General features: G+C 44.6%; 1 protein-coding gene across 2 annotated transcripts in view; it reads left to right on the top strand.

Moving 5' to 3' along the window:
* The window catches only part of LOC132824768 (metabotropic glutamate receptor 8), a 245686-nt gene that overhangs the window by 55077 nt on the left and 168865 nt on the right, over nucleotides 1–21744 (top strand). For both annotated transcript variants that reach the window (XM_060839488.1, XM_060839489.1), the window contains exons 2-4: nucleotides 17366–17501; nucleotides 18665–18819; nucleotides 19262–19399. In XM_060839488.1, the coding sequence (XP_060695471.1) occupies nucleotides 17366–17501; nucleotides 18665–18819; nucleotides 19262–19399 (429 nt within the window). The remainder of the gene's footprint in view (nucleotides 1–17365; nucleotides 17502–18664; nucleotides 18820–19261; nucleotides 19400–21744) is intronic.

Raw genomic sequence — 21744 nt, 5'->3', positions numbered from 1 at the left:
CTCGGCAGAGTGGGAGGGGGAGTTGAAATGTTGGGCCACAGGGCGGTGTGGTTGATTGATGCAGGTGTCCCGGAGATGTTCCCTAAAGCACTCTGCTAGGAGGCGTCCAGTCTCCCCAATGTAGAGGAGACCACATCGGGAGCAATGGATACAATAAATGATATTGGTGGATGTGCAGATAAAACTTTGCTGGATGTGGAAGGCTCTTTTCGGGCCTTGGATGGAGGTGAGGGAGGAGGTGTGGGTGCAGGTTTTGCAATTCCTGTGGTGGCAGGGGAAAGTGACAGGATGGGAGGGTGGGTTGTAGGGAGGCGTGGACCTGACCAGGTAGTCACGGAGGGAACGGTCTTTGCGGAAGGCGGAAAGGGGTGGGGAGGGAAATATATCCCTGGTGGTGGGGTCTGTTTGGTGGGTGGCGGAAATGTCGGCGGATGATTTGGTTTATGCGAAGTTTGGTAGGATGGAAGGTGAGCACCAGGGGTGTTCTGTCCTTGTTACGGTTGGAGGGGTGGGGTCTGAGGACGAAGATGCGGGATGTGTACGAGATGCGTTGGAGGGCATCTTTAACCACGTGGGAAGGGAAATTGCTCTCTCTAAAGAAGGAGGCTATCTGGTGTGTTCTGTGGTGGAACTGGTCCTCCTGGGAGCAGATACGGTGGAGGCGGAGGAATTGGGAATACGGGATGGCATTTTTGCAGGAGGTAGGGTGGGAAGAGGTGTAATCCAGGGAGCTGTGGGAGTCGCACAGCATCAGGGACCTAGGTTTGATTTCAGCCTGTGTGGAGTTTGCACGTTCTCCCCGTATCTGCATGGGTCTCTGGGTGATCCAGTTTCCTTCCAAAGTCCAAAGATGTACAGGCTAGGTGGAATGGCCATATTAAATTGCCCATAGTGTTAGGTGCACTAGTCAGAGGGAAATGGGTCTGGGTGGGTTATTCTTCAGAGGGTCAGTGTGGACTTGTTGGGCTGAAGCGCCTGTTTCCACGCCATGGGGAACCTAATCGAATATAATCTAAATTACCCACAGTGTCCAGGGATATGCAGACCGGGTTTAATTAGCCATAGGAAACGTGGGATTATGAGGACAGGGTAGGGTATCAATCTGGGTGGGATGGCTTTCAGAGAAGTGGTGTGGACTCAATGGGCTGAATGGCCTGCTTCCACGCTATAGGGGTTCTAAGTTATTGTTCAATTGACTCCCTAATGATGATGGGCTCAACTAGTTCAGTGATATCCATAAGAAAAATTTGGGCTATGTTTTGGGAACATGACACTAAAGGGGACTATTTTGTGCTGAGTAAGAGGCCGCAGTATTTAAAATGTTAAAAGGATCAGAGAAGAAACAGAGTATGTTTTCCCTCTAATGGGGCATCAAGTGTGAAGAGACATAAACCTAAAATTAGTGCTGGCCAATTTAGCAGGGAAATTTGGCATTACTTCTTCACTGAGAAATCTGGAGCTCTCTCCTCAAAATATATGTGGCACCATTTCTCTTGGCTAAGGGTCTCTAAAGGCATCAAGTAAAGGGGAATAGAGTTGAGCTACAGATCAGCCATGACCTTATCGAATAGCAGAGCTGTTCTGGACTTCAAAGACCCGCTGCTGTCCCAGTGGCCATCAATCATCCTTTCTGACATTTCTGCACTATTTCTCCTCCCTGTTTCCAACATTATGGCGCTACTTCTACCTCGTAACAACAAGGTAATGCAATACTGTGCATCTAATTTTAAATGGAGATTCAACAGAGATTAAATTTAGGTCTTGGCAGTATTTGGGGTTAAATCTAACTGTCTGATATGTGAAGGAGACACAGTTTTACATCTTCATAGGAAGTGATGCAATGTCACATGCTTTCTCTTGCAGCCACGTGGCAAATTGAAGCCAAAGGACAAGTCTCCTTCCCTCAGCAGACTTGAACAAATACTTTTTGGCAGCATAACAAGATCAAGAATATTATAAAACAAACAAACAAACAATTCCAACAATGTTGGAGAAATTAGAAGTTGCTGTTGAAGCTATCAGGTCTGGCAGCATTTGTAAAGAGAAATCAGAGTTAAGGTTCTGAGTCCAGTGAGTCTTTTTCAGAACATTTCTGATGAAATGTTAACTCTGCTTTCTCCCCACAGATGCTGACAGACCTAATGAGTTTTGCTAGCAATTTCTGTTTCTGTCGCAAGAATATTGTAATTTTCACTAGTGTGCGAATATTAGGGATGTGCTGTTTACCTTTAGGAGTGTAGGTGGTGCTGGTAAAACTGACAGAAACTATCCTCTTTCAAACATAATAATGCTTACCATTAGAACAAACTCATGAAATTATGGTTGTACCATTATTTTCGCTGGTTTGTTATTTGTTTTTCACAAAAGCATCATGCAGGCCAACAATGCAATCAACCTCATTGGGCAGAATCTGATAGGGCCTGAACGACATGGCCTATTGCAGGATTTAAATTGAATTGAATTGAATTTATTGTCACATGTACTGAGGCACAGTGAGCAATTAAGGGAGATTGCGTAATTAAGTAGCATAGATAGTTCATAAAAGGTAAACGGCGGCAAAAACAAAAACACTGGTTCAGGCGAATGTTAAGAGTTCGAGAGTCCATTTAGTATTTTAACAACATTAGGGTAGAAACTATTGTGAAACTGCCTGGTGCGTATGTTCAGGCTTCTGTACCTTCTCCCTGATGGTAGAGGTTGTAGAAAAACATTGCCAGGGCGGCCTTTCCTTGACAGTGGGCCTGGTGAATGGATTCTATAGATGGGTGGCTGGCCTTTGTGATTGTCCAGGCCGAGTTCACTACTCTCTGTAACCATCTCCCATCTTGAATGGTATAGTTGCCATAACAGGCAGTGATACATCCAGTCAGAATGCACTTGATGGCACACCTATAAAAGTTGCCAAGGGTATTCGCCGTCATGCCAAATTTCCTCAGCTGCCTGAGGAGGAAGAGATGTTGTTGGGCCTTTGTAACCAGTGCATTCACATGAAGAGTCTAAGAAAGCTTGTTGTGGATGACCACTCCCAGGAGCTTGACACTCTCCACTCATTCCTTCCCTGTGCTGTTAATGTATAGAGGGGCATAAGCAACAACCTGCCTGAAGTCAGTAATGAATTCCTTGGATTTGCTGACATTGAGAGTTGGGTTGTTTTCAGTGCACCGGTTTTCCAGATCTTCCACCTCCCATCTGTAGTCTGTTTCGTTGCCATCTGGGATTCGACCGAAAATGGTGGCGTCATCAGCGAACTTGTAAATGGCATTAGTCTGGTATTTGGTGACGTAGTCATGGGTATGCAGTAAGTACAGTAGGGGGCTGAGGGTGCACCCCTGGGGGAGTGCTCCAGTGTTGAGTGTTAGTGACGATGAAATATTATCCCCAATCTTCACTGATTGTGGCCTGTGGGTCAGGAAAGTGAGGATCCAGTTGTAGAGAATGGGGCTTAGTCCGAGATCACTAAGTTTAGTAATCAGTCTTGAGGGGATAATAGTGTTGAAGGCTGAACTGTAGTCAATGAGTAGGATTCTTACTTCACTGTTCTTGGTGTCAAGATGTTCTAGGGAGGAGTGACGGGTAAGTGATATGACATTTGACATGGATTTGTGGTAGAATCATGTGAAAAATCTGATGAGATACATCTTGACCTTGGGAGCAACCCACTGCATCTTTTAACTAAGTTCTGCATGTTGAAGCAAGGTTCTCACTACGGACCAGTGAGTTGCCTATTAAGTGGGATTATTGTTGTTGACAAACATATTAACTGCACACCTTGTCTTGTTAATATGCTGATGAATTTGACCAGTGCTGCTCACTTGTTCCCTTTGAACTCGCTCACTTGACGTTTGCCTGCCTGCTCACAGCATCCTCAGCTTGCCTTGCTTTGCCAGTTTAGAGTAGTCACACAACCAGGCTGTTTGTTTAGCTGGTCAGTAATCCTCAGCCAAGGGAAAAAACAGCTTGTCATATGCTACATCAATCTAACATCCACATACCAGCAGCTCATGTGGTAAGCACACAGCATGCAAGCAAGCAAGCAGCCATGCCCCAAGCTTTTGGGGAAATTGTCCTCTCCAAAGTTCACAAATGCACTGTCTGTCAGTGGGGTCCCGGTACACTAGGTCTCTGATGGAAGTCTGAGGATTAGCCAGAGTCAGGCGCCCAGTCAAAGTAGACTCAGTCAGAAGGCCTCTGCAGTCTGGGGAGTAGGTCACAGTCAATCTCTGTGGCTCTGTAGCGACCAATGTGGGAGGTAGGGCTAACACCGTTGGCAATATGTACAGTCGCCAGTCAAGGGTCTGGGCACTTCTTGTTCCCTTTATCTTTCTCAAGGGGTTGGACCATGGTCAGTCTGTCAACTCCATCCAGAAAACTAGGGAAAAGGTGTTTCTAGGTGGAATCAAGTGGGCCAGTGCTATCGGAAGGAGATTTGGAAACTTAATTGTGGGGATTGGGTGTTGCAGGCTGGGAGAAGGAGAGACAACAATTGTGAAGTGGGGCAACTGTATTTGTAAGGGAGCATTTACAGTAAAGCATGGATGGGAATTGGTAATGTAGGAGGGGCTGGTGCATTCATCCATGGCTAAGACCATCCCGGCATTAAGGGTAGACAATGTATGGATCATACCTGGCATGGTCAACTCATATGGCTGGGGGCAAAACTGGGCTGGTGCAGGCTCACGTAGATTGGGTGGGTGAGTATCTGGGGAGATGTGAAGCTGATGGAGTTCTTGTGGAAGGCTAGTAGGAGGGAGATCTGATGTTCAGGCTTTCACTGCCATGTAGAGGTGGAGGCTGGGAAACACTGCCTAAAGATCATCATTTGTCCAACAGGGTGAAAATCGAAGCTACGCAATTAGCAAGAAAATGGCCATGACCACACTTAGACTGATGTGGATGTGGGTGGTGCTGCCAAATAAACCTCTTGTTGTGTGATTTTTAACTTTGTACACCTAGAATGGGCACAGTAAGTGCCTCAACCTGTGAGGGAAGGAAACATTACGGAAAGCCCATGTACTATATGGTAAACAGGGAGATCTCTAATCCCTGGCAACCCAACTGTGTGCTGTACACCTCCCTGCCCATATACTTTGTGACCTACACCATTCACAGACATGTTATTGCATACAGAACACAGGGAGGTGCTCACCAGATTGTGCTTCCAATGTTGTGGACACTCCACTGGTCTGGACCATTTCCAGGTAAAAACTGAGGTCTGCAGATGCTGGAGATCACAGTTGAAAATGTGTTGCTGGTTAAAGCGCAGCAGGTCAGGCAGCATCCAAGGAACAGGAAATTCGATGTTTCGGGCAAAAGCCTGATTCCTGATGAAGGGCTTTTGCCCGAAACGTCGAATTTCCTGTTCCTTGGATGCTGCCTGACCTGCTGCGCTTTAACCAGCAACACATTTTCAGCTCTGATCTCCAGCATCTGCAGTCCTCACTTTTTACTCCACCCTGTTGCAGTCTGCTATCTCCTGGGTTGAGAGAAATAGAGGAATTGAGGGAGTTGAGAGTTGATCGTGTGGCTGTTTGTGCATGTTCAGGTGGCTGAAAGGTGTTAGGTGTCCTGGGTGGAGTCAGTAGTGGGCACAAAGGTCGGGCAGGGTTAGTGACATGGGGTGGGGAGAGTGAAGGGAAGAAACAAATGTGAGTGGGAGAAGATGCTGTGTGTAATAGTGAGATTGATAGAGGAGGACTGTTGGTGGGAGATAGGTGAAGTAGCAGAGATAGAGTGATTGAGAGACAGCACAGAGAAGAGTGTGCCACTTATCCTGGCACAGTGGAGGTCATTGACCTTCCTTCTACACTGCTGGCTGTTCTTCTGTGAAGACTGCATAGGTTCAGGTGGAAGTATCAGGCCAGGTTGCCGGGGTTAATATGTTACCCTGTACAGTATGAACTTAAGTCTTGTGTAGTAACCTTTAATGTGCCACCTTATTTAATGCCTAATTTAATATTAAAATTTACATTAATTGCCTAAATTAGTGACCAGCAAAAAAAATTGAGCCAGTGGTAGATCAACATGTAAATTATCTGCAGCATATTATGGTGTCAAATTGTTTAATACATCTAATCCTTTTGAAAACTGCTCTGTAAAACATAATAGCCTAGGCTTTCCACCAGTCCCTTGTCTGGGATGTGAGATAAAACCTTTTTATTCTGGGATTCCTGCTTTGCAGCTCTTGAGTCTGGCTCCCAGGAGATGGTCTCTGCTAGGATCTCATGCTGGTTAGTAGATGGGTATGCACTGCTCGGGATAGAGTTACCCAAGGAATTCCCTGTCGCACTTTTGTTTTCTCTTCAAAAATATTCAGGTTTCGTTAACAGGGGATGTTAATGATAGTTCTCTGAAAATTAGTTGCTGCCTCCTGTCTGCTTTTTAATGATTGAACTTGGAGTGTTCAAGGAGTTTGACCTTCACTGCTGGCAGACTGGTGCTGTTCATCTCTTTCCCGCATCTGATACTCCTGCTGTGTTATTATATCAGCATACAGGAAGTCTGAGGCATTGATCAAAGGCATCTGGATTATCTTTTGATGTAACGGAGCACAGACAATCCAAAATGTACAATTACTGCCTGAGATGGTTGTCTCTTGCTGCAGTCAAGGGAGTTTAAGTATCATATCGGACTGTCATCTGTACCAAAACATAACCTCTTATTGATGTTGACTACTATTGTAGCACACGTCAATTTTCCTGTGTTCAACATATTTTCCAATCAATCTGTTCAGAACTGTCATTAAACACCTCTGGGACAGGTAGGGTGTGAACCTGGGCCACCTGTCTCAGAGATAGAGATGCTACCATTCTGCCACAGGAGCCCTTTGTTTTTCCTGTGCTCAATTCTTCAATGGACGAAGGCACTATATGCAGAGGGAGGCTTGATGTGCCAGTCTTGTCTAGGTAGGGGATCAGCACTGGTTAAAGTTGTATCTTGCCCAGAGGAAGAGTGTTGTGATTTTTGGAGGCTGCAGGGAGTCCTCAGAGTAGGAGAACTCAAAACATCTTCAGCTGTTCCATCATTGACCTTACCTCGATTATAAGGTCAATGTGGAGATGTTTGCTGATGATTGCAGAATGTTCAGTACCATTCACAACACCTTGAATACTGTGTCCAAATGCAGGAAAGTTTGGATAATGCACAGGCTTAGGCTTACAAATGACAAGAAAAATTCATGCAACAAATGCACTGGACAAGGCTATCTTTCACAGAGAATCTATCCATTACTCCTTGACATTCAAAGGTATCATCATCACTGAATCCTGCACTATCCTGGGGGTTACTATGGATCAGAATCTAAACTGGACTAACCAAATACATAATGTGGCTATAAGAGCAGATCAGAGGCTAGGAATCCTGCAGCAAGTAACACACCTCCTGACTCCCCTAAGCTTGTACAGCATCTACAACATAAAGTCAGAAGTGTGATGGAATACTCCCACTTGCCTGGATGGGTGCAGCCCCAACAACACTCAAAGATCCAGGACAAAGCAGCCTGATGATTGGTACCATATCCACAATCATTCACTCGCTTCACTTGCAATGTGCAGAGGCAGTGCATACCATCTACAAGATGCACTGCAGAAATTCACCAAGACTTCTTAGATAGCACCTTCCAAACATATGACTGCAGTACTTCCATCTAGCAGGTTAAGAACATAAGAACTAAGAGCAGGAGTTGGCCATCTGGCCCTTTGAGCCTGCTCTGCCACTCAATAAGATCATGGCTGAACTTTTTGTGGACTCGGATCCACTTACCTCCGCTCTCACAGTATCCCTTATTGTTAGAAAAAAAACTATCTTAACTGTAGAAAAGTTTACTGAAGTAGCATCAACTACTTCCCTGGGTAAGGAATTCCACAGATATAGAGGTTCCTCCTCATTTCATTCCTAAATCTGCTTCCGCTAATCTTGAGGCCATGCCCTCTTGTCCTAGTTTCGCCTGCCAGTAGAAACATCCTCCCTACTTCTATCTTATCTATTCCCTTCATAATTTTATATGTTTCAATAAGATCCTCCCTCATTCTTCTGAATTCCAATGAATATAACCCCAATCTACACAGTCTATCCTTATAAGTCAACCCCCTCAACTCTGGAAGCAACCTAGTGAACCTCCTGTGCACCCTCTCTAGTGCCAGTACATCCTTTCTCAAGTAAGGAGACCAAAACTGCATGCAGTACTCCAGATATGGCCTCATCAGCACCCTATACAGTTGAAACATAATCTCCCTGCTTTTAAACACAATCCCTTTAACAATGAAGGACAAAATTCCATTTGCCTTCCTAATTACCTGTTGTACCTGCAGACCAAACTTCCGTGATTCAGACACAACGACACCCAGGTCCTTCTGCATAGCAACATGCTGCAACTGTTTACCATTCAAGTAATAATCCTTTTTACTTTGACTCCAACCACAATGTATGACTTCACATTTATTAGCATTGTACTCCATCTGCCACACCTTTGCCCACTCACTCAAAGTATCTACGTTCCTCTGTAAAGTTTCACACTCCTCTGCACACTTTGCTCTGCCACTCATCTTAGTGTCATTGGCAAACTTTGACACACTGCATGTGGTTCCCAACTCCAAATCATCAATATAAATTGTGACTATTTGTGGTCCCAACACTGATCCCTGAGGCACACCACTAGTCACTGATTGCCAGCCAAAATAGCATTCATTTATCCCTGCTCTTTGCTTCCTGTTAGTCAACCAATCCTCTATCCATGCTAATATTTTAGCCATAATGCCATGCATCCTTCTGTTATGCAGCAGCCTCTTGTGTGGTACCTTGTCGAAGGTCTTTTGGAAATCTCGATACAGCACATCCGCTGGGTCCCCGTTGTCCACCTTGCTCGAATCGTGAAGCATGACCTGCCCTTCATGAACACATGCTGTGTCTGCCCAATGGGACAATTTTTATCGAGATGCCTTGGCATTTCTTCCTTGATAATAAACTCAGATAAGGACTGCATGTTCCCCTCCAAGGCATTCACCACAGTGACTTGGAAATATATCAATAAATGCTCATTGTCACTGAGTCCCAATCCTGGAACTCACTCCCAAATAAGATTGAGGGTCTACCTCCACCAAATGGGCTGCAGTGGTTGAAGAAGGCAGCTTGTCACCACCTTCTTGAGGGCAACTGGGGAGAGGCAATAAATGTTGAGCCACCTCTGAATGAGTAAATAAAAGATGAGGAGAATTTTATCACAGGGTTGGCATCAACACACCTCTTGGCACAGTGGAGGCTTGGTGATAGGTGTGCCAGTCCATCCTCACTGCTATCACTTGCTAATAGTACACAGCACAGAAGGAAGAATCAATAAAACCAGGACGAGATATTGTGGTCTTACCTTTTGGCTCCAACCTCCATCTTGAAATGTATGTCAGAGGACTGACAGAAGGCTTGCTCAAAAGTGATTAACGTCAAGCAAAAGAGAAAAAAGAAGTGCAGACATAGTGTGTAAGCAGCACTGAGGGCCTGAAAACATGGCCAGAATGGTGGATCAAAATGGGGAGGAATGCATAGAGTTCAGAGTCAGGGAAACAGAGAAGTAGCACATAAGAATAATGATGAAGTAATGAATTATAAGATCCTTGAGGAGTGATTTAAAAACGAAGAAGAGGATTTTAAGATGGTGGAGAGCCAGAATGGGTGTGACGGAAAAACAGCTCAAGACAAGCAGCAGAATCTTGGATACCTATAAATTGCAGAACATGGATTGGGAGTGGGATGTAATGGGGTGCTGGTGAGTGCAGTGGCTTTTGCAGGAATGTCAGAGAGGAGAGCTTGGAATAACCAAATCTCTAGGCAACAACAGCATGGATAAGGAGCTTACTACCAATGGATGAAGTTGGGGCGGAGATGAGTGAGGAGCTAGCTGGAGTGGACTGGGAAAAGAGTTTAGCAGCAAAATTGGCTGAGGAATAATATCAGATATTGAAGAAAGTAATATCAATAAATATCAATAAATAAATATCAATAAATGCTCATTGTCACTGAGTCCCAATCCTGGAACTCACTCCCAAATAAGATTGAGGGTCTACCTCCACCATAGATATTGAAGAAATAATATCAGATATTGAAGAAAGTGGTTCATATATGAACCACTCTGTGTGTAAAAACATTGCCCCTTAGCTCCCTTTTATCTTTCTCCCCTCACTGTAAAAATATGCCCCCTAGCTTTGAACTCTCCCATACTAGGGAAAAGATCTTTTTTGTTCACCTTATCTATGTCCCTTTTATTTTATAATTAAACCTTCATAAGGTCACCTCTCAACCTACGCTCCAAAGAATGAATCGGGTAAAAAGTGAGGTCTGCAGATGCTGGAGATCACAGTTGAAAATGTGTTGCTGGTTAAAGCACAGCAGGTTAGGCAGCATCCAAGGAATAGGAAATTCGACGTTTCGGGTATAAGCCCTTCATCAGGAATAAGGAGAAGGTGCCAGGCAGGCTAAGATAAAAGGTAGGGAGGAGGGACTTGGGGGAGGGGCGATGGAGATGTGATAGGTAGAAGGAGGTCAAGGTGAGGGTGATAGGCCGGAGTGGGGTGGGGGCGGAGAGGTTAGGAAGAAGATTGCAGGTTAGGAGGGCGGTGCTGAGTTGAGGGAACCGAGACACTGAGACAAGGTGGGGGGAGGGGAAATGAGGAAACTGGAGAAATCTGAGTTCATCCCTTGTGGTTGGAGGGTTCCCAGGCGGAAGATGAGGCGTTCTTCCTCCAACCGTCGTGTTGTTATGTTTTGCCGGTGGAGGAGTCCAAGGACCTGCATGTCCTCGGTGGAGTGGGAGGGAGAGTTAAAGTGTTGAGCCACGGGGTGGTTGGGTTGGTTGGTCCGAGCGTCCCTGAGGTGTTCTCTGAAGCGTTCCGCAAGTAAGCGGCCCGTCTCCCCAATGTAGAGGAGGCCACATCGGGTGCAGCGGATGCAATAGATGATGTGTGTGGAGGTACAGGTGAACTTGTGGCGGATATGGAAGGATCCCTTGGGGCCTTGGAGGGAAGTGAGGGAGGAGGTGTGGGGGCAAGTTTTACATTTCCTGCGGTTGCAGGGGAAGGTGCCGGGAGTGGAGGTTGGGTTGGTGGGGGGTGTGGAACTGACGAGGGAGTCACGAAGGGAGTGGTCTTTGCGGAACGCTGATAGGGGAGGGGAGGGACTCAACCTGTCCACCCCTCTTACCCACTCCAACCTTTCACACTCAGAACGTGCAGCCCTCCACTCCCTCCGCTCCAATCCCAACCTCACCATCAAACCGGCAGACAAGGGAGGCGCGGTAGTAGTTTGGCGCACCGACCTTTATACCGCTGAGGCCAAACGCCAACTCGCGGACACCTCCTCTTATCGCCCCCTTGACCACGACCCCACCTCCCACCACCAAACCATCATCTCCCAGACCATCCATAACCTCATCACCTCAGGGGATCTCCCATGCACCGCCTCCAACCTCATAGTCCCACAACCCCGCACCACCCGTTTCTACCTCCTGCCCAAAATCCACAAACCTGCCTGCCCCGGCCGACCCATTGTCTCAGCCTGCTCCTGCCCCACCGAACTCATCTCCGCATACCTTGACACGGTTCTGTCCCCTTTAGTCCAAGAACTCCCCACCTACGTTCGGGACACCACCCACGCCCTCCACCTCCTCCAGGATTTTCGCTTCCCCGGTCCCCAACGCCTTATTTTCACGATGGACATCCAGTCCCTGTACACCTCCATCCCCCATCACGAAGGACTCAAAGCCCTCCGCTTCTTCCTTTCCCACCGCACCAACCAGTACCCTTCCACTGACACCCTCCTTCGACTGACTGAACTGGTCCTCACCCTGAATAACTTCTCTTTTCAATCCTCCCACTTCCTCCAAACTAAAGGAGTTGCCATGGGCACCCGCATGGGCCCCAGCTATGCCTGTCTCTTCGTAGGATATGTGGAACAGTCCATTTTCCGCAACTACACTGGCACCACCCCCCACCTTTTCCTCCGCTACATCGATGACTGTATCGGTGCTGCCTCGTGCTCCCACGAGGAGGTTGAACAGTTCATCAACTTTACTAACACCTTCCATCCTGACCTCAAATTCACCTGGACTGTCTCAGACTCCTCCCTCCCCTTCCTAGACCTTTCCATTTCTATCTCAGGCGACCGACTCAACACAGACATCTACTATAAACCGACTGACTCCCACAGCTATCTGGACTACACCTCCTCCCACCCTGCCCCCTGTAAAAACTCCATCCCATATTCCCAATTCCTTCGTCTCTGCCGCATCTGCTCCCAGGAGGACCAGTTCCAACACCGCACAGCCCAGATGGCCTCCTTCTTCAAGGACCGCAGATTCCCCCCAAACGTGATCAACGATGCCCTCCACCGCATCTCCTCCACTTCCCGCTCCTCCGCCCTTGAGCCCCGCTCCTCCAACCGCCACCAAGACAGAACCCCACTGGTTCTCACCTACCACCCCACCAACCTCCTTATACAACGTATCATCCGCCGTCATTTCCGCCACCTCCAAACGGACCCCACCACCAGGGATATATTTCCCTCCCCTCCCCAATCAGCGTTCCGCAAAGACCACTCCCTTCGTGACTCCCTCGTCAGTTCCACACCCCCCACCAACCCAACCTCCACTCCCGGCACCTTCCCCTGCAACCGCAGGAAATGTAAGGATGGGAGAAGGATGGCAACCTGTGACTAGTTAACTACCACAAGGCTCAGTGCTGGGGCCACAATTATTTATAACATATGTTAGTGACTTAGATGAGACAATTTGAATGTATTCTAGCCAGGTTTGTGGATGACTGAAAAATAGGTGGGAGGGTAAATGATGAAGATAACACAGAGTCTGCAGAGGTGTATAGTCAGTTAAGTCAGTGGGATAAAACTTACTAGATGGAATATGATGTGGGAAAAGTTGAGATTATACATTTTGGCAGGAAAAATAGACAAGCTGAATATTATTTAATTGGAGGAAGACTGCAGAAGGCTACAGCAGGTAGGGATTTTGAGTCCTTGTACGTAAGTTACAAAAAACTAGCATTCAAGTTCAGCAGGTAATAGGAAAAGCAAATGGGGTATAGAAATAGGCAGTTGAAAAGTGTGGTGCTGGAAAAGCACGGCAGGTCAGGCAGGATCTGAGGAGCAGGAGCATCGATGTTCCGGGCACAAGCCCTTCATCAGGAATGTTGGGAGTGTTGGGCACTAGTCAGACCACAGCTAGAATACTGTGTACAGTTTTGGGTCTCTTATCTAAGGAAAGATATACTGACATTGGAGTCAGTCCAGAGAAGGTTCATTAGGATAATACCAGGTCTGGAGGGAAAGTCTTAGGAAGAAAGGTTGACTGGATTCAGTCTATGCATATTGGAGGGGAGCAGAATAAGAGGCAACCTTAATGAAACATTCAAGATGTTTTGAAGTTTTGACAGGGTAGATGCAGAAAGATTGTCATCCCTTGTAGAAGATTCTATGACCAAAGAGTATAATCTCAACATAAGGTGTCACCCATATAAGAGAAGAGAAGGAAGCACTTCTGTCAAAACATGCTGAAGAGGTCAGGTTATTAAGTGTATTAAGTGCATAATGTTTAAAGAGTAATGAATCAATGGAAAAATGGCAGGAAAATGGACTTGAGAATTATCAGATCAGCCACGATCTAACTGAATAGCAGAGAAGACTCAATGGGCTGAATGGCCTACTTTTACTCATACAACCATTAGCCTGACTTGGTGGAACCAGATGGTCTTCATGACAGCGAAGGTGTGAGATCGAAAGCTTACCTTAGAGTTGATTGGGAAGCTTATGTTGTGAAGTGTGTTGTTTAACCTGAGCCAAAAGGTATTTGGGGTCATAGAGTTGGTCAAGAAGATACAGGATTTGGGCTTTGATCATTCCAGCTGGAAGTTTCTTCTCTCCTTGAAATGACATTTGCTAATGACAATGCCTAAGCAATATTTCAAAAGCTTGTTGTTTCATTCAGCAACTTAATATCTTCAGAAATCGATCTTTGGTGGTCACAGGTCCTTAATTTGCTTAATCTGGGAATTCCTTTGGTCTTTCAAGTAAATAGTAACGGGAGTTGGAGACAAGCTTCAAGAAAACTCCACTGTTATCTCATTTTAGCTACTTATTAATTAAAGTAAACACTTAGATTACTTACAGTGTGAAAACAGGCCCTTCGGCCCATCAAGTCCACACCGACCTGTCAATGCGCAACCCACCCAGACCCATTCCCCTACATGTAACACTATGGGCAGTTTAGCATGGCCAATTCACCTAACCTGCACATTTTGGATTGTGGGAGGAAACCCATGCAGACACAGGGAGAATGTGCAAACTCCACACAGAGAGTCACCTGCAGCAGGAATTGAACCCAGGTCTCTGGTGCTGTGAGGCAGCAGTGCTAGCCACTGTGCCGCCCACTTGGCTAACTGATCGATAACAAAGAGAAGCAGAACGGATTAGTGGCATGGGCACAGAAGCAAAATACTGTGGTTACGCTGGAAATCTGAAATAAAAGCAGAAAATGCCTTGATTTGACAGGTCTGGCAGCATCTATGGAGTGAAATGCAGTTAAATATTTCAGGTCAGTGGCATTTCATTGGATTAGCAGTCTGGTTTTTGCAGGGGAATTATTTGGTGCAAATAAGATAAACACTAATGTCAGTTCTCTTCCCACTTCAACAAAATTTTAAAAACTCATTTGTCAGTTTGGCTAAAGTAAAATCATTATAACCAATTCAGCATTGAGGCTACAATCCGTGGCTACAGTGATGCTGACATCTTACATTCATTGCAACGCCAATGTAATTTTGTTCTTGTAAATGCTGTATCTTATAATCAATGTTTAATTAATTGAATCTGCAACTTGTCAATGGAAAAATTGAATAGATGGGTTTGGTAGAACACTGGCCTTTCATCTCTGAAACATGGTTCGGTTTGAGCCAAGGAAAATTTAATTAGCAAGAGTTACTAATGATTGCAAATTGAGTTTTGAATCAGTATACAAATCCATTATATTTAAAGTACAGTCATACTTAACCCTAATTGATCTATCCTTCCAAGGAAAGTTGTAACAACATCAGCAGATAAAGCTTAAAAAAGACACATGAGTGCAGTGGGGGTTGCTTTCCTTCACAGTTCCCAGTGATGTAAATCCCACCTCATAGCAGTATTCTAAATTTACTGTTAATTGAAGGAAAGCATAGTTGCCATGATTCAGAGCTGATAACATCCTTGAATGTGTCAGAAGGTTGTGAATTTTCAGAGATTCAAAGACAAACTCCGTTCTGATAATACAGTGCAGCACTCAGAGTGTCCTGTCTGCTCCTGAGGTGAATGCAAAAGATACCAAAGCACTGTATTGTCAAAGAGCTAGGGAATTCTCCTTGGTGGCTTGGTAAATATCTATCCCTTAACCAACACCTAAAATTGTATTCTCAACCCAGTAACACATTACTGCTAATGGGATAATGGCTGTGTGAAAATTAGTTTGTTTTTACATGACAGCATTGACTACAGTTCGAAAGTTCTTCTATGGCTATAAATTGCATTCGGGATGGCCTGAGGTTGTGAAAGGCACATTATAAATTCAATTTCCACATTTCTGACTACGTTCCCAATCTTTATCAAATCAATACAAGCAAAATAGGATAGGGTTGTTGTTGGTGGTGTTTAGGTGGACCTTAAACTGCTGTCGTATGCCTCTTTCAACTGACAGAACTATGTCAATAAAGGCCTGGCAACTGACAACCCAAGTGTCAGTGTGGTCTGGGCAATGATGTGAAATGAGCTAGAGTCATATGCTTCACTCGTACTTAGGGTGCTACCTCTTTATTGAGATGCACCACGTCTTGGATTTTGTATTCTGAACCAGTATTACTGTTGCTAGGATGTATCCTTCATCTCATATCTCTTCCTTGAGTAATTTGGATTTAGAGTTGTCTCAGATGTAGCTGAATAGGCTGGTGCTATTTTCCATGGATTGGAGGCTGAAGGGTGATCTTATAGAGGTTTCTAAAATCACGAGGGACATGGATAAGGTGAAAAGCCAGGGTCCTTTTCCTGGGGTGTAGGAGTCCAAAACTGGGTGGTATAAGTTTAATGTGAGAGGGGAAAGATTTAAAAGGGACCTGAGCAGCAACTTTTCCACGCAGAGGGTGGTGTGTGTATGGAATGAGCTGACAGAGGAAGTGGTGGATGCAGGTACAATTACAACATTTATAAGGCATGGATGGGTATATGAATAGGAAAGGTTTAGAGGGATAGGAGCCAAATGCTGGCAAATGGAACTAGATTAATTTAGGATATTCGGCCGGCATGGATGAGTTGGACCAAAGGGTCTGTTTCCATGCTATACAGCTCTATGATAGTGTGTGTGTGCTTCCCATTCTGTGACCTTCTCTGCAGCATTGGAAATCCAGCGCAGGATCTTGCAAGAAGAACTGACACGCAGTGCATTTTGTAGGATACTTGTGGATCCTCAAGGAGTGTATCCCTGGAGAAGCAATAGCCCAGAGGTATTATTGCTAGACCTATAAATCCAGAAACTCAGTTGACATTTTGGGGAACTGGGTTCAAATTCAGCCATGGCAGGTGATGAAATTTGACTTTAATAACCACTTTGGAATTAAGGGTTTAATGATGACTATTGTTGTGGGAAAGCCCATCTGGTTTACTAATGTTCTTTCGGTAGGAAATCTGTCATACTTACCTTGTCTGTCCCAAAATTTGACTCCAGACCCACAGCAATCTGGGTGACTCTTAAGTGCCCTCTGGGAAATTAGAGATGGTCAATAAATGCTGGCCTAGTCAGTGATGTCCACAGCCCATGAATGAATTTAAATTTAATCTCTGTTCTGCATAGATGAATGGTGTGAAAATATTATAGCTCCTCGTTTAGTTGTAAAGGGGAGTTGTGTGTTACCTGCAGGCCAGAGGTGAGGCCAGGGGTAGCTCAAGGCCTTATGACCAGATCTGTTGCTGATCTCCTGGACTTTCTGACCCAGAAGTAGGTACACTATGCTGCACAATAAGAGTCTGTTGAATGAGTTATTTGACAAGAACACTGACTCTAATAATTCTGTCGCATTCATATTTCGCAGCTATATTTTATTTGCTTACTTAATTAAAACACAATAGTAGAGTTGGACTGTCTGCTTGTTTTATTGTATCAGTGGTGCCGTGGCACTTATGTTCATTTATATTGGTGCTCTGGGATGGTTCATTGACACTCATAGTAAGGCCAAACAGAACAAACTAACATGGGTTAGATGGCACCCATTCCTACACATGGTAAGATTTGTGATTAACTATTGCAGCTGCTTCAATTGTTTAGTTAATAACGTGACAATGTTCTTTCCCTTAGGTAGGGTTTGCATTGCTCAGTCACTGAAAATCCCTCGAGAGCCAAAACCAGGCGAATTTGACAAAATCATCAAACGCTTGCTGGAAACCCCCAATGCTCGTGGAATAATTATATTTGCAAATGAAGATGACATCAGGTGCGCATAACTCCTTTATGTCAAAGTTTTGTTTTGATTCCTTTGTGGGACATGGGCGTCGCTGGCTAGGTCAGCACTTATTTCCCACCTCAGTTGCCCTTGAGAAGGTGATGGTGAGCTGCTTTCTTGAACTGCTGCAGTCCGCATGCTGTTAGGGAGAGAGTTTCAGGATTTTGACCCAGCAACAGTGCAGGAACAGTGATATATTTCCAAATCAGGATGGTGAGTGGTTTGCAGGGGAACTTGCAGGTGGTTGTGTTACCATTTATCTGCTGTCTGTGTCCTTCTTGATGGAAGTGGTCATGGGTTTGGAAGCTGTTGTCTGAGGAGCTTTGGTGAATTTCTGTAGTGCATCTTGTAGATAGTAGTCCCTGCTATTACTGAGCATCAGTGGTGGAAGGTGTGGATGTGGTGCCAGTGAAATAGACTGCTTTGCCCTGGATAGTGTCAAGTTTCTTGAATGTTGTTGGAGCTACTCCCATCCAGGCAAGTGGGGAATATTCCATCACACTCCTGACTTGTGTCTTGTAGATAGTGGACAGGCTTTGGGAAGTCAGGAGGCGAATTACTCATTGCATTATACCTGTTGAAGAACTATTGACTGCATTTTGTTCAGGATCCCTGGGAATTGCTCTTCCATGTAATGCCAATTTCTATTTTGCTAACGGGCAGGGAGGAGTTGGGGGTGGTGCCACGGATTTCAGCCAGATTTTCGATCACAGCAGTATTGCAAATGAATAAAGCTGTTGAAAACAACAATTTATAATGGCTGTGGATTTCTTTGAGGGACACAGGGAGCGCTAATGCAATGACATGTCAGGCTGCAGCCTTAGTCTTTGAGAAATAGAACTGGTTTTCTGATGTTTGCAAATACAATAGCTTGGAAAATAACTGCTGAGGTGGGAGATGGGTGACAAAGTGAACATGACAGGCAAAATGAATTAGATCAGGTTAGGTAACCATTTACTGTGATACAGATGCATGTTTCAAACAGATGTCCCTGCTGTTTGGTTTTAATATGTTGGGCTGTCAATGCGATGGGTTAAGTGGATTGCTCCTTTTTGCCCTTTTTGACGTCTGGGGCAGGAGCGAATGACCCAAAAGGGCTGCTATTGTTTCCGAGTGCAATGTCAGTAACACAGTTGCTCGCACCTTCTCCACAGCCGTTTGCTGGAGGCTGCCAAAAGATCCAATCAGACCAAGCACTTTCTCTGGGTCGGCTCTGACAGCTGGGGTTCAAAGGTCGCACCGGTGCACCAGCAAGAAGAGGTTGCTGAAGGAGCTGTCACCATTCTTCCCAAGAGAGCATCGATTGAAGGTAGAATTACCTGAACAACTCCCTCAGAGAACCATCTTGCTCATTTTCCCATGACCTGATTGAAATTCATGATTTGAGACTGAGCTCAGCAGAAAAGTGCCACACTCTGTAATATTTCCCTCCAGAGGTGAAAAGATCAGTGTTGAGGGAAATTGGCAACAAACCACATTAATTTATTTACACTGCAGACTGTCAGAGCTCAGGACAGTAGTGATAAGTTTTCCTGTATTTTCTTATCTGAGTTAGCTGCACTGTCAGCGTTATAAATTTCGGGATTTGTTAAAATAAAAAATCTAACTGGTAATAAACCCTAGAGAAAAAGAAGTGACACTGTTGCTAGCACAATCATTTTATTGACTTGCATCACTCATCTTAGAAGACTCAAAGACTTTTGTGCACTGTCCACAGTTTGACATATCTGACCATTTTGTTTCTTCCTCAGGCTTTGATAGATACTTCAGAAGCCGTACACTGGAGAACAACAGAAGGAACGTTTGGTTTGCCGAGTTCTGGGAGGAAAACTTCAACTGTAAATTAAGCTGGCATGGGAAAAGGAATAGCAAGGTCAAGAAATGCACAGGTAATGGAGTGACCTTAGTAGTGTACAAACTATTTGCCGCAGTTGGTTGCTTCCACAGATTTAGGTCTTGCTCTTGGTGGAAGCTATTATCTCCTAGTGGCAGTTAGCTAACACTGAACAACAATTTCAAAGTTTCTGTGCTTGCATTGTACCTGGAAGCTGCATACGTGACATTACGTTGCTGCAGATTGTTTCATAGAATGTAGAGAATCTTTCAGATTAGGACTAGACCTACTTCCCTCAGATTGCCTATGATCCTGTTACTGCATCGTAACATATTGCTGGTCCAGTTGACCCCATCACTATTTACTCTTTGGTCACTGGGGACTTGATGAATGTGCCTTTGAAAGTCAGGGGAAGGCAGTTGAACACTTTCTGTAGGAGCTGGTACTCATGTGGTGTAGATGTCACCAAGCACCTCTCATCCCAAGTCAGCATGTTGTTCCTGTCATTATGTAGGTCAAATTGGTGTGCTTCAGGGCTGTAGGAATTCTGAATAGAGCTGTGCACTACTATAACTGTTAATGAATAGTCTCATTCCTGGCCTTAGGATGTAGCTAAAGATGATTGAAGCAAGGCTAAAGCCATCAGGGAAAATGTTGTAGCGCACCCATGACCATTTTCTGGTGACATCAGCTCTGCCAAGGCTCTGCTCACCTCCCAGCATTCTCCTCTTGCGTCTATGCTGTGACCATGGCTGTGACAAAATTTGGAGATGTGTGTATCTATCTGAAACCAAACCAAGTGACTACAGTGTAAAATGGGTGACCAGGCAATCAGGGTTAGCTATTTTCCACAGGCAGGAACTGGGCAGCAACTTTCCTGATACCAGAGAAATGGTGTGATTCACTTTAATGGCCCATTCATAGAATTTTTACCAGATACACCTTTGTCCCTATCCAAACTAACACTAATTGATTTGTAATCACAGCCCCAGATACAACCTCAGTCTGTCCAGATACATTCCCTAAAATAAAGTCTAGAACTGTCTGTCCACTTGATCGAGTATTACATACAAGCTTAAATAGTTCTCCTGAATTAAATTTAAGAAATATGTGCTCTCTTATATCTGTAACACCGATTTTATCCCACATCATTAGGTCATCTAAAAAAAATTGTCTGTAGTTTATGTTGCTCTCAGAAATTTGCATAGATATTTGTTTTGTATGTCCTTCTGTCCCATAATATCCTCTGATTTACCCCAATTTTGTTCTTCAGTTCAAACTATTAAATCTCAAATGTTGATCCTTCCATAACTCTCCTTTCAACAGTTTTGCTCATCAATCTAATGATATCCCTCCTATCTATCTGGTATGTAACCCCTATAAGAAGGACTGGTGAGCTGCCATTCTTGCTGTTCTTAAAACTGTGGTACAGTCATAGTTATATTATACTTCCAGATGCTTAACTCTACTCTCACCTTAGTTGGCCTATTTACTAAACTCTTTACATGGAATATGAAATAATTCCACAAAATCTTGGTATGACCAAGTCACCCTTCAATACACGCGCATAGACACTGGCCCAGCTGGCTCAGAGCTGGCTCCGAAAGTGAGTAGAACCCCTGATGCTTCTGTTTATATCTGTCATCCTCAGCTCCCTGATTGACCCAGGTTAGCAGCCCAATAAGGGAACTCATATTCTATGAGATCCAGCTGGCTGACATTGTTCTAGTCACTACAATATACATACCTGTATACCATTGAACACTGTCAAACTCTGTTGTCTGTTTTATAACCATCATTTCCATTGCCTTCTGCACTCACAGCCTAATTTCCTGCTTTATGTTTCCAGCTTTACTTCTCTTCCTTCCAAGCTGAGATCCCTATCACCTTGCCAAGCTAATTTAAACTATCCTCAACTGCACAAACAAACTTCCCACCATCATAATGATGCTTGCTCTATATAGTCCTCAAAGATTTGTGATGTTAGTTACATAGTTATTACTGATAAAGACTGCAGTAAGAGGATAGTACATGTTGATCTGTGAATGGTTAGGAGGAAATGCTTGATGACTGAAGAATTCATAATGAAGGCATGAGTGAATAAGTTGAATCATTTGTAAGTATGCTATTGCTTGACCTAAATCACATGCATTTTCGATAAAAATATTCATCTACAAGTATATAATTTACTTTTGGATGTTGTTTGTTCTTTTGAGACATTGGTATTCAAAGAGAGGTTTGTGCTGCTGGCTATTTTAGCAATGCTGTGATTTTTATGGATGGAAAATCATCGACTGAGTTAGCACTGGCTCTTAACAATGTATGTGGAGATCTTGGAACAGGATTATTGATGAAGCAAAAGCCTCATCTGTATTCTGAGTCATGATCTGAGGTATATCT

The sequence above is a fragment of the Hemiscyllium ocellatum genome, chromosome 19 (genome assembly GCF_020745735.1).
Source record: "Hemiscyllium ocellatum isolate sHemOce1 chromosome 19, sHemOce1.pat.X.cur, whole genome shotgun sequence".
Lineage (NCBI taxonomy): Eukaryota > Metazoa > Chordata > Chondrichthyes > Orectolobiformes > Hemiscylliidae > Hemiscyllium > Hemiscyllium ocellatum.
This window is presented reverse-complemented; position numbering and strand designations above follow the sequence as displayed.